General features: G+C 44.4%; 1 protein-coding gene across 7 annotated transcripts in view; it reads left to right on the top strand.

Annotated features, from left to right (window-relative positions):
- The window catches only part of WWOX (WW domain containing oxidoreductase), a 1347942-nt gene that overhangs the window by 411748 nt on the left and 923991 nt on the right, over window positions 1–12203 (top strand). For all 7 annotated transcript variants that reach the window (XR_011024636.1, XM_068259546.1, XM_068259545.1 and 4 more), the window contains exon 8: window positions 7778–7963. Coding sequence is in view for 6 of the 7 variants with exons in the window: in XM_068259546.1 (XP_068115647.1) it covers window positions 7778–7963 (186 nt within the window). In the remaining variant the exon portion in view is untranslated. The remainder of the gene's footprint in view (window positions 1–7777; window positions 7964–12203) is intronic.

Raw genomic sequence — 12203 nt, 5'->3', positions numbered from 1 at the left:
TTACTTTTACAATACAATACAATAATACAATAACATTTCTATAGCGCTTTTCTCCCATAGGACTGAAAGCGCTTAGGCTCTCTCAGATTCAGTAATTAGTAGGATGAAGTATTCACACAACAAAAGTTATATTTCTGCAAATGCCAAACTGAACAGGTGGGTTTTCAGTCTGGATTTAAACACGTCCAGGGATGGAGCTGTCCTGATCTGTTGAGGTAAGGAGTTCCAAAACGTAGGGGCAGCATGACAGAAGGCTCTGTCATGCTGCCCCTACGTGTTTGAGTGCAGTAACAGGTTTATTGAATTTGCATTTGCCAAGGTGATTGGTAAAATCAGCTGTTTTCTGCATTACCAAATGCGGTAATGCTGAGTGAATTGTGGCCCTTGTCTGTGATAGAGTCTCTATATTTATGGTAGAGGTTAGAGTTAGATGGTGAGTTCCTCTGAAGGACAGCTGGCGGCATGACTATGTACTCTGTATAATGCTGTGGCACTATGTAAATACACAACAATAATTTACAAAGTATCAATAAAGGGCATTTTTTAAGCGTATCTACTAATTTCGTCAATGCTTTTCATGGTTAGTATTCAAGATTCTCCAACTGCAGTTGTGCAATCCTGCTTCTCTGTTGTAAGTGGTATCAAGGGATGGTCTGTGAGATGCAAATCATTTCAAGTTGATGCAGGATTTAGCAAATTTGTTCATCTTGAAAAAAAAAAAAATCCCACCGAGGTGGAATTCGATTGGTCCATTTTTCAAGCTGCAAGTTAAAGTGAGCATACATGCACAATTTACCCCCAATTTGTGTCGCTCGCCAGGATCAAACTCAATCCTGTGAGTGACACTGCAGAGCCCCGATCCTGTATAGGCATGTTGCTAGGCAGCAGATGGGTGTTGCCTCCTGTGACTATGAAGAAAGGAGTAGGGACAACAGTGCCGGAATTAACTGAGTGGCTTCCCACGGGAGGGGAACAATGAAGTCTGTTGCTATAAGATCTTGCATGCCAACAATTAAGAAACCTCACCAGATTTAAGGGGATGCCTGTACATGTGCTAGAGCCTTGGCTGAGGTGATTCCAACAATAATAGTCTAGCGTGTGTTATAGACTTTAGGATTCCTGACTAGTTTTTATTGCTCTCTCATTTCCTGTGTCCCTGGAATGCAGTGGCATAGCAATAGGATATGCAGAGGTTGCAACCGACCTGGGCCCTTGGACTGGGGGAGGGGGGGCACTATGGGCTCTCCCTCAACCACACTATTAGCTCTTCACTGGTGCTATGCTGTTAATGATTACTTCAATATATGCTTTTGAATAGCGGTAATCCTTCAGGCAGGGAACACACTTGACTTTCAGTTTTCCGCGCGCGTTTTTCTACATACTTTTTCTGCACACCAAGTGTGTTTCCATGCAGGAAAACGTGCACGTTTTTTCACAGCAGCTGATGTAATTGATAGAGAAAACTGCCAAAATGTGCAGAGTCATCATGCAGAATGTCAGTTTTTTTCCTGCGTGCGAACAACACAGTAAGTGTGCACTGGCACATTGATTAACATGAGTTCTCAGTTTTTCTGTGCAGAAAACACGCACGAAAATAGTCAAGTGTGTTCCCTGCCTAAAGGACAACCGAGGTGACGTGACATGATGAGATACACGTGTATTTACAGTGCCAAGCACACAAATGACTATGCTGTGCTCCCTTTTTTTTCTTTCTCTGCCTAAAAAAGTTAAAATTCAGGTATGCAAGTTTCTGTCCGGGTCGGACTATAGCGTAACCCTCACTGGTGAGTATTTACAGCCATAAAACACTTCCTGTCAGAAAATGGCTTCTGAGAGCAGGAAAGAGATAAAGAGTCAATTGTTCATAGATTTGAGCTCTGGAATACTTCAAGGAAGGTGTCATTGAACAGAGACATTGAAACAGTAAAAACTTAAAAACTAGATAGATTTAAATATAAAATAAAACTGTGGGATATCTAAAAAAAAAAAAAAAGTCATTTTAGGAGGAGGAGGATAGATACAATGGTATATCTCATCAGTTTATTTTCACCTTGGATGTCCTTTAACAAACGCCCCCCCCCCCCCCCTCCTCCTCTCATATTGTAGTTGTCCTTGGCAGGTTTTGTTGCGCCACATGAATTGTTATGTATAGAAAGCTGACTGCGGCAATCACCTGTTAAAAACAGGGTGATATGGAGGCTGAACTGTTTATTTCCTTTTAAATAATGCACATTGCATGGCTGATCCTCTGCCTGTAATACTTTAAGCCATAGCCCCTGCACAAGCCTGTAGATCAGGTGTCTGTGACACATCTGACAAGATTATCTGCATGCAGGTATGCGATTTAGAACCTTCTGACCAAAAGAATCAGCAGCACTGCCAGACAACTGATATTGTTTTAAAGGAAATAAATATGGCAGCTTCCATATGTCTCACACCTCGAGTTCTTTTTCAAGCCACAAATCTCCATGGGAAGGAATCACAGGAGAAAAATGTCTGCAAAGGAAGACTCTGGGCAGAAAAATAAAAATCTGACGCCCCACTATTGAAAAGTATATTTCATCTTCGTGATATAATGAATTGGTTGTGAAATGAGGATAATTAGTGGAACATTAGTAGCAAAGAAAATGGTGTCATATTTTTATTTTCAGGTGTATAGCTTTTTTATTTTTATATAACATTGCATCATTCTCTAATAATTGCAGTTTCCACAATACACTCAGCATTTTAAATGATTTCACAGAGCAGGCTAGTGAACCTTTGAACTTTCCTCTGCAGAAAAACCATGAACAAAGAAAAAACAATGAGACAGTTGAGATAAGTGCTTCAAAAAACATTACTGTCCACGCTTTATAAAGTCGCAGAGCTCGCAGAAGCTCTTTTGCATAGATAACTGAAGTTTCTTAACTCTTCCTGTACTGGAAACAATATGAGACTCATAGCTGTGCTAATGATGTTTTATTTCTTAGCAGTACTACACATTCAAATCATTATATCATACGTTTATTTTCGCTTTAGATTCCCTTTAATAGACTTAAAGAGACACTGAAGCGAAAAAAAAATTATGATATTATGATTTGTATGTGTAGTACAGCTAAGAAATAAAACATTAAGATCAGATACATCAGTCTAATTGTTTCCAGTACAGGAAGAGTTGAGAAACTCCAGTTGTTATCTCTATGCAAACAATCCATTAAGCTCTCCGACTAAGTTAGTCGTGGAGACGGGTGAGCCTGGGGTGCCTGGCACCTGGGTGCAAGATTTCCTCTGACGCCTATGGGAGTGGTTAAATTAACCGCGCCCAACCACATAACCACACCCATGTCCTGCCTAATCACACCCACACCTTCCACCTCTTTACGCATGCATGTGATACCCCATTCCTACCCCTCTTCCATGGGCTTGCTCCTGGCTGGCTTTGGCTTCCTGCGAGTCTGCTAGTCTCTGGACTGACTCAGGCTGAGAGGCTCTGCGAGTGCGACGCAGTCACACACTGCGTATTTATGGCTGCCTGCGGCCACCCTACTCTTGCTCGCTGACGTCGTCTCCTCCCCCCTGCCAAGCCCAAGGTGGGCTGCCTGTATCTTTCCCGTTGTGCCACGCAGCCTGCCAGTGTTGCCACCCTTTCACGTTATTTTTACTGACAAATACCTAAAAATTTACTGACAAAAGATTATTTTTACTGACAAAATTCCCCCACTAAATGCACATAAGAGACAGCTTTTCCCCATGTAAATGCACATAACAAGAGACCGCTTTTCACCAGTAAATGCACATAAGAGACCGCTTTTCCCCATGTAAATGCACATAACAAGAGACCGCTTTTCCCCATGTAAATGCACATAACAAGAGACCGCTTTTCCCCATGTAAATGCACATAACAAGAGACCGCTTTTCACCAGTAAGTGCACATAACAAGAGACCGCTTTTCACCAGTAAGTGCACATAACAAGAGACCGCTTTTCACCAGTAAGTGCACATAACAAGAGACCGCTTTTCACCAGTAAGTGCACATAACAAGAGACCGCTTTTCACCAGCAAATGCACAGAAGAGACAGCTTTTCACCAGCAAATGCACAGAAGAGACAGCTTTTCACCAGCAAATGCACAGAAGACACAGCTTTTCACCAGCAAATGCACAGAAGAGACAGCTTTTCACCAGCAAATGCACAGAAGAGACAGCTTTTCACCAGCAAATGCACATAATAAGAGACAGATTTTCACCAGTAAATGCACATAATGACAAACAGCCAGTGTCCCCAGAATATATAGCCAGGGATATATGTCCCCAGTATATGTAGGCAGGGGTATATGTCCCCAGTATATGTAGGCAGGGGTATATGTCCCCAGTATATGTAGGCAGGGGTATATGTCCCCAGTATATGTAGGCAGGGGTATATGTGCCCAGCATATGTAGCCAGGGGGTATATGTGCCCAGTCTAGGTAGCCAGGGGGTATATGTGGACAGTCTAGGTAGCCAGGGGGTATATGTGCCCAGTTTAGGTAGCCAGGGGGTATATGTGCCCAGTCTAGGTAGCCAGGGGGTATATGTGCCCAGTTTAGGTAGCCAGGGGGTATATGTGCCCAGTCTAGGTAGCCAGGGGGTATATGTGCCCAGTTTAGGTAGCCAGGGGGTATATGTGCCCAGTCTAGGTAGCCAGGGGGTATATGTGCCCAGTCTAGGTAGCCAGGGGGTATATGTGCCCAGTTTAGGTAGCCAGGGGGTATATGTGCCCAGTCTAGGTAGCCAGGGAGTATATGTGCCCAGTCTAGGTAGCCAGGGGGGTATATGTGCCCAGTCTAGGTAGCCAGGGGGTATATGTGCCCAGTCTAGGTAGCCAGGGGGTATATGTGCCCAGTCTAGGTAGCCAGGGGGGTATATGTGCCCAGTCTAGGTAGCCAGGGGGGTATATGTGCCCAGTCTAGGTAGCCAGGGGGGTATATGTGCCCAGTCTAGGTAGCCAGGGGGTATAGGGTCCCTGTTTAGGTAGTTAGTGACAGGAGCGCTGCGCTCCGCTCCCCTCTAGCCGCCGCCGCTCCCCCCTCACCTTTCCGCAGCTTCAGACCTCAATCAGCGGGCGACCCGACCAGTGAGAGGGCGCTGGACGCACCCGCTCTATATGCGGAAGTGATGTCACTTCCGCATATCAGTGCGGCGTGCTAGGTCCTAGCACCCGCCCACCTGATCGAGGTCTGACGTGGCGGCTAGAGGGAGCGAGCAAGCTTCGGCCACAGGGGGAGAGCGGCGGCCGGGCGGCGCCTGGGTGCTTTGCACCCGCAGCACCCGCCCAGGCTCGGCCCTGCGTGGAGAGGGCTGTTATCTGACTTTTATTATCTCAACTGTTCCTGGACTATTTACTTTTCCTCTGCTAGAGAGGAGGTCATTACTTCACAGTCTGCTCTGAAAGACTCATTTTGAATGCTGAGTGTTGTGTAAACTGCACATATTAGAGAATGATGCAATGTTAGAAAAAACACTATATACCTGAAAATAAAAGTATGAGAATATTTTCTTTGCTGCTAATCTTCTAGTAATTATTCATAGTACACAACCAATTCATTACATCATTTTTTTTCCGCTTCAGTGTCTCTTTAAGAGTCCCTAAACAACCATGTACAATATAACGGCTAAAATCTAAAGTGAATTCACAGCTTGTTGTCAACATTGGATTTAAAATTCAGCCCATGTCTCTCCAGCACTGAGGGTCAGGTTGAAGTTCCAGCTCTTGAAATAATTCAGGTGAGATTTCTGATAGGGTTGTGAAGAGGTCACTTTAGGATAACACGAACAGATAGTGTTTGAAGAATTATGTTCTGACTTGTTTGTTTTAGCAAGGGACCTGTCTTCACCATGCAGGTAGTGAACCTTCCCATTCCTCTCGCTTTCCTTGTATTCCTTCTGATAAACCGAGCTGAGAAAGTCAAGGCAGGAGATGGGGGGGAGAGTGGAGGCGACAGCTGCTCAAGGGAGCGAGGGGATACACTTCAGGTGCTCCCATTTAATTTCTGCAGACTTTTATCGAGAGAGAAGAGCCGGGGTCATTTGACAAGTGACCAGGAGCTGTTCACATCTCTCCAGTCACTTTGTCATGACAATTGTGTTAAATCATCCGCTCCATGAGCAAGAATGTCTGCGTACGTTAGGCATCGCTGTCCCACTGCTAGGAATAGCCTGCCATCTCTTCATGGGAAGCTTGATGCCTTTACAGGTATATCAGAACTCTATGGAAGAATAATCACATGTGTATGCATATCCTCTAGTGGGTAGCATGGGGGCGCAGTGATTAGCAGTCTTGCCTTGCAGCACTCGAGTCCTGGGTTCAGTCCCCATCTGCATGGAGTTTATAGGCTGTCATTTGTTTGCTCCTGCATTTGATTGGTCCATTTGTGAGGCGTATAAATCTGCACAAAGTTATCATCAACAAGGAATTGTTAAAGTGTAACTGTCGGGCATAAAATCAAAAATCAATTCTTTATTTGTATCTGTTAAACAAGTAATAGGGATGCTAACCAGGCAATCCAAAAGTTAAAATCACTATTACTTTTCTTGCTGATAAATAATCATTCCCCAGTTTACCTGACGCTTATTTGGTACACACAAAATTTGGTACACAAAAAGGAAGTTGCAGGGCATGTTGGGTTGTCCTTTTTTGCTTCTCTATGTCCACTCAGACTTAACTAATGCAGCCTGATTGGCTGAAGCCTCTTTCCCTCCGGTTTTCCCCTCCCACACCTCTGTTCCTCTCTGATTGGCCAAAATGTCTCATGCTGAGACAATGCACTTTCTATAGTGAAGGGCGGCCAAATCAGGCAGAGGAGAGTAAGGGAGGAAATGGCATCAGGATTGGCTTCAAAATAGCCACAGCTAAAATGGGAAATGCTGAGAAGGATTTTTTTTTATTTTACTGTAGAAAAATCACTAAAATCAAAACATGGACAGTGCAATACATATGTTATGTAAGTATGGCAAGTATTTATCTACTTATATTTGTTGGGGGGGGGGGGGGGGTTCTGAGATAGTATGGCTGACAGCTCCTCTTTAACATCTTACTGACTGAGTCTATAGAAGGCAGGGCCAGCACTTCCATTTGGGCAACCTGGGCAATTGTCCAGGGCCCCAGAGCCTGTAGGCCCCCCAAATCCTCTCTTTTTCAGTGGTTTTAGTTAACTTTTACCAATTCCAGTTTAAAAAATTAAAAGCACTACTGTAGATAATAAAACACTTTCTATCTACTATTCTCCTGTTTATCACACAACTTAAATAATGCTCCTGTCGCAATCAATGGTGATGATATTTGTTTCTGAAATAAAGGTGGGTTTTTTGCTACAGTGTGTACTTTTCACTTTGAACGGAAAAAATAATAGAAGTATATATAATTGTAAAAATTAGGAAGAAAAGATTAATGGGGAAGGTTCATTATTAATTTTATTATGCAGAGCGCATGGTTTTAAATGTATATGCACTATGGCTGATGCCTCCCTGATACAAGACAAGGCCATTATTAAAAACACACTGTTGTGACTTGTGATTGTTTCAGATAACAGGTAAGGGTAATTGTACATAGCTGGCTGAGTACTCCTGTAGCTTCTCCTTATTCTTTGCATAGTGCAGATATCACCTACAAGATGGCAGCCCCCAAGCAGGCATCAGAATTTAGTGATGGGAAATAAGTATAAGAAGCAGCACACTGTGCTGCGCATGTCGGTTACATGAAAATGCATTGAGTAAAGAATTGCTATAAAGTGTTATATGATGTGTCTCTTTGTCTTGTCACAGGCCCCTCCACGTGATAATCTGCAACGCTGCTGTTTTCGGGCCTCCCTGGCAGATGACGGAAGATAATCTGGAAATGACTTTTCAAGCCAATCACCTTGGCCATTTTTATCTAGTCTCTCTCCTGCAAGACCTATTACGCCAATCTGTCCCATCCAGAGTGGTGGTTGTGTCATCGGAGTCACACAGGTTAGTGATTTACTGTAATATTGATTAGAGACCAACCACGGTCCTACGAGGCAGTTATACCAGGGTAGTTTTTGCTTGAAACTCTCAAGAAGCCTGATAGGTGACTGCCAAGCTGGGGGCAGGCCATGGCAACACAGGTGGGGATGGCCTCAGAGTTCAGGACTAGGGATGCTATCACGAGTAATAATGTGTGTGTAAACACTCAAATTTGTGATTGAAATGTATTAATTAGCTCAGGTGTGTGGCGGGGACATAAAGGGTTAGTTACCCATAATTCTGCATCCTCCATGCGCTCCAAATAGCTTGCACACTTCCTATTGAAATGCGTTGCAAGCCTCATCACCACTCACTTCCTCCTTCTGGCTTGAAGGAGGAAGTGCCCGAAGTGAGGCTTGCAACGCGTCTAATAAGATGTTTGCAAGCTTTTTGGAGTGCAGGGAGGAAGCAAAATTATGGGTAACTAACCCTTTGTCTCTGCCGCACACCTGAGCTAATTAATGCTCATTTAAATAACAAATTGGAGTGTTTACACACTAGTTATTACTCGTGAGAGCATCCCTGTTCAGGACTTATCAGCGAGGCTCCGGGCAAGGGACAGGGAGGAGGGGTTTAGGATGAATTACCATTTCCAGGGGCAAACCCAGGATTTTCAAAGGGGGATTTCTGAAAGGTCTCCCTCAGCCACACACAATACAGTATAATAATATGGTAGGACATCATGCTGGGTACACATAATGCAATTTTCTGTCCGACTGGATCTGACATTTCCTAACTGTTGATCTGCTCCTGAACAATGGGATAGATCAGAAACAATTTGGATACAGATAATAATGAGGACAGCTGACATTGGAAATGAAGGTGAAAGTGAAGCATTCACCCACCAGGAGCACAGGGCTGTGCTTATACCTAACTGTTAAGGTCCCCAGAGCTGCTCCATGCTCTGAACACACACTGCTGCTCCATTCACTGTACACACGCTGCTGCTCCATGCTCTGTACACACGCTGCTGTTCCATGTGCTGTACACACGCTGCTGCTCCATGCTCTGTACACACGCTGCTGCTCCATGCTCTGTACACACGCTGCTGCTCCATGCTCTGTACACACGCTGCTGCTCCATGCTCTGTACACACGCTGCTGCTCCATGCTCTGTACACACGCTGCTGCTCCATGCTCTGTACACACGCTGCTGCTCCATGCTCTGTACACACACTGATGCTCCATGCTCTGTACACACGCTGCTGCTCCATGCTCTGTACACACGCTGCTGCTCCATGCTCTGTACACACGCTGCTGCTCCATGCTCTGTACGCACGCTGCTGCTCCATGCTCTGTATGCACGCTGCTGCTCCATGCTCTGTACGCACGCTGCTGCTCCATGCACTATTCACACTGCTGAACCATGCTCTGTACACACTGCTGCTCCATGCTCTGTACACACTGCTGCTCCATGCTCTGTACACACGCTGCTGCTCCATGCTCTGCACACACGCTGCTGCTCCATGCTCTGTACACACGCTGCTGCTCCATGCTCTGTACACACGCTGCTGCTCCATGCTCTGTACACACGCTGCTGCTCCATGCTCTGTACACACGCTGCTGCTCCATGCTCTGTACACACGCTGCTGCTCCATGCTCTGTACACACGCTGCTGCTCCATGCTCTGTACACACGCTGCTGCTCCATGCTCTGTACACACGCTGCTGCTCCATGCTCTGTACACACGATGCTGCTCCATGCTCTGTACACACGCTGCTGCTCCATGCTCTGTACACACGCTGCTGCTCCATGCTCTGTACACACGCTGCTGCTTCATGCTCTGTACACACGCTGCTGCTCCATGCTCTGTACACACGCTGCTGCTCCATGCTCTGTACACACGCTGCTGCTCCATGCTCTGTACACACGCTGCTGCTCTATGCTCTGTACACACACTGCTGCTCCATCCATAGTCAACTGTGGCAGGGAAAGAAAGGGGTCAGTGCTGTGAGCTACAGGATACCTGCACATATTCTGAGGTCTGTACTTGCGCCTGTCCCCAGACACTGCACCGACCCTGGTCTGGGGGGGGGGGGGGATTCTGGGCATCTGTAAACCCCCCCTGCATTTGCCTATGATTTCACAGTGAATTGGGGGGTTACTTAGCTGTTTGATCACTTATCTACTATTGGGGAACAATAAAGAGTACGTTTTGCAGTAACCAAGAGTGACCTGGATTTCCCTGGAGTTATTCCCACAGGCTGTGTACATCTGCTCAGGATTACAGGTGGTCAATGCGATGCTTATAATTCCAGTTATAATGCAAATTGTGGAAATGGACCAATTCAATTCAGCAGGAAATGCTTCTGATTGGCCCATTCATTTGCATGCATGCAGGAATTATTATAATCTCATAGACAATCTCTATGCTGGATGCATACAGCTGGATTTACTTCTCATGTTGTTCTTTTCTAAATGCCATTTCTTATGTAAACTCAGCAGGTTAGATTGTCTTTAGCATTTTCTTAGAAGCTGTGTGTGATTCAGACACTACTGCAGCCAAAGACATCAGCCAGGCAACTGGTATTGTTTAAAAGGAAATAAATGAGCCAGCCTCCATATCTCTCTTGACACAGATTTCCTTTAAATGTGATCAGTCTCAATGGACTGCTATAGTGATGTTTAGGGGGGCGGTTACACCTCTACACACTTTACATTTAGAGCTGAAAAGTGTTTAGTGTCATTTGTAGCCATTCGTGGGACCTGAACTCATACGTGGTCAGTTACTACCCAATAGAGGATCATGGAGTAGGGATCGAGCTTCCACCTTACTATTTACAATTTCATCAGAACCCTACATGAGAATGGATGAACCGTAGCCTGTGCTGGCATTGTACTGCTCCGGGAATCACAAAGGTACTCGCCCCTCAGTGCTGCTCCACACATTACCTCTTCCATCACAGAAGTACCTGAAAACTTTTATCAGATGTTTATTGGATCATGGTGGTGTAGAGGATAGCTTTTTGTCCCTCGCAGTGCTGGGTCCTCTGTTTGAATTTATCTGGGTCAAGTCACAATCTGCATGGAGTTTGTATATTTTCCCCATGTCTGTGTGGGTTTCCTGGGCACTCTGTTATCCTCTCACATACCATAAAACAGTTTGAAGTTAACAGGCTTTCCCCTAAATTGGCCTTAGACTATACGATCGACAAATGACTATGGTGAGAATTTAACCACTTCTCTACCACAGGTTTTTCCCCTTCAAAAGCTCTTCCCATTCATTCGGTAATAACTTTATCGCTAATTAAAACCCTGAAATGATCTATATATTATTTTTTGTGGGACAAACTAGGCTTTCTTTGGGCAGTAGTTTATGCTAAGAATTATATTATTTTATATGAATTTGACAGGGAAGAAGAAGAAAAAAATGAAAAAAATCATCATTTCTCAGTTTTCAGCCATTGTAGTTTAAAAATAAAATGTGATATTGTAGATAAACACACATTTTATTTGTCCCACTTATTACAGTGTTTAAATGTTGTCCCTAGTACAATGTATGGCGATATTTTATTTTGGGTTAGGGGTGAAGGAGTTAAAATCATAATGAAAATGCATTTAATTTTTCTATAGTAAAGTGCATAATGGTGTATTTGAAAATGGTTTTACTTTTTGACCATGAGATGGTGCTATAGTAACTCTGTTTTCTAAAAATAGAAAACAGAACCAAATGTTTACATGTGTTTACAGGTGTTTATAAACAAGGACGTAGAAAAGCGTGGCAGAAGTTGCTAAGTGGTTAATTGTTAGCCCCTCTGAGGAACAGTTAGTGACAAGACTGCGTACATATGATTAAGCCGCCGTGAAATTTGGATGCACGGTAAAGCCAAAAAACAAAGCACCCTGCTTCGGCTCATGTCCCGGCAGTGTTGATTACTGTTCCCCCTCCAGGTCACCGTAGATAGTGGGGAAATATGTAATCTTGCTGCCCGCTTTTGCTGGCGGCCGGAATTACGCTGTTTTTCTAGTAATTTGGGCTCTGTCCTTTGACGGTACCCAAGTTACTGTCTAAGCGCCGCTAAAGCCGTAGTTCCTATTACGACCTATGGCGGCGCAAACTGCACCGAAATCTCTGGGGCTGTTATCATTTCGACTATATACTCTGTAAACTCTAGGGGGGTTCAAAAGATCATCAACTTCATTCAGTCAAACTAACTCTGCTAGAAATATCAACTCCATATGGGCCATGTTTACAGTTACATTTC

The sequence above is a fragment of the Hyperolius riggenbachi genome, chromosome 11 (assembly GCF_040937935.1).
Source record: "Hyperolius riggenbachi isolate aHypRig1 chromosome 11, aHypRig1.pri, whole genome shotgun sequence".
Taxonomy (NCBI): domain Eukaryota; kingdom Metazoa; phylum Chordata; class Amphibia; order Anura; family Hyperoliidae; genus Hyperolius; species Hyperolius riggenbachi.
The sequence above is the reverse complement of the archived record's forward strand: the minus strand, read 5'-3'. Positions and strand labels throughout refer to the sequence as shown.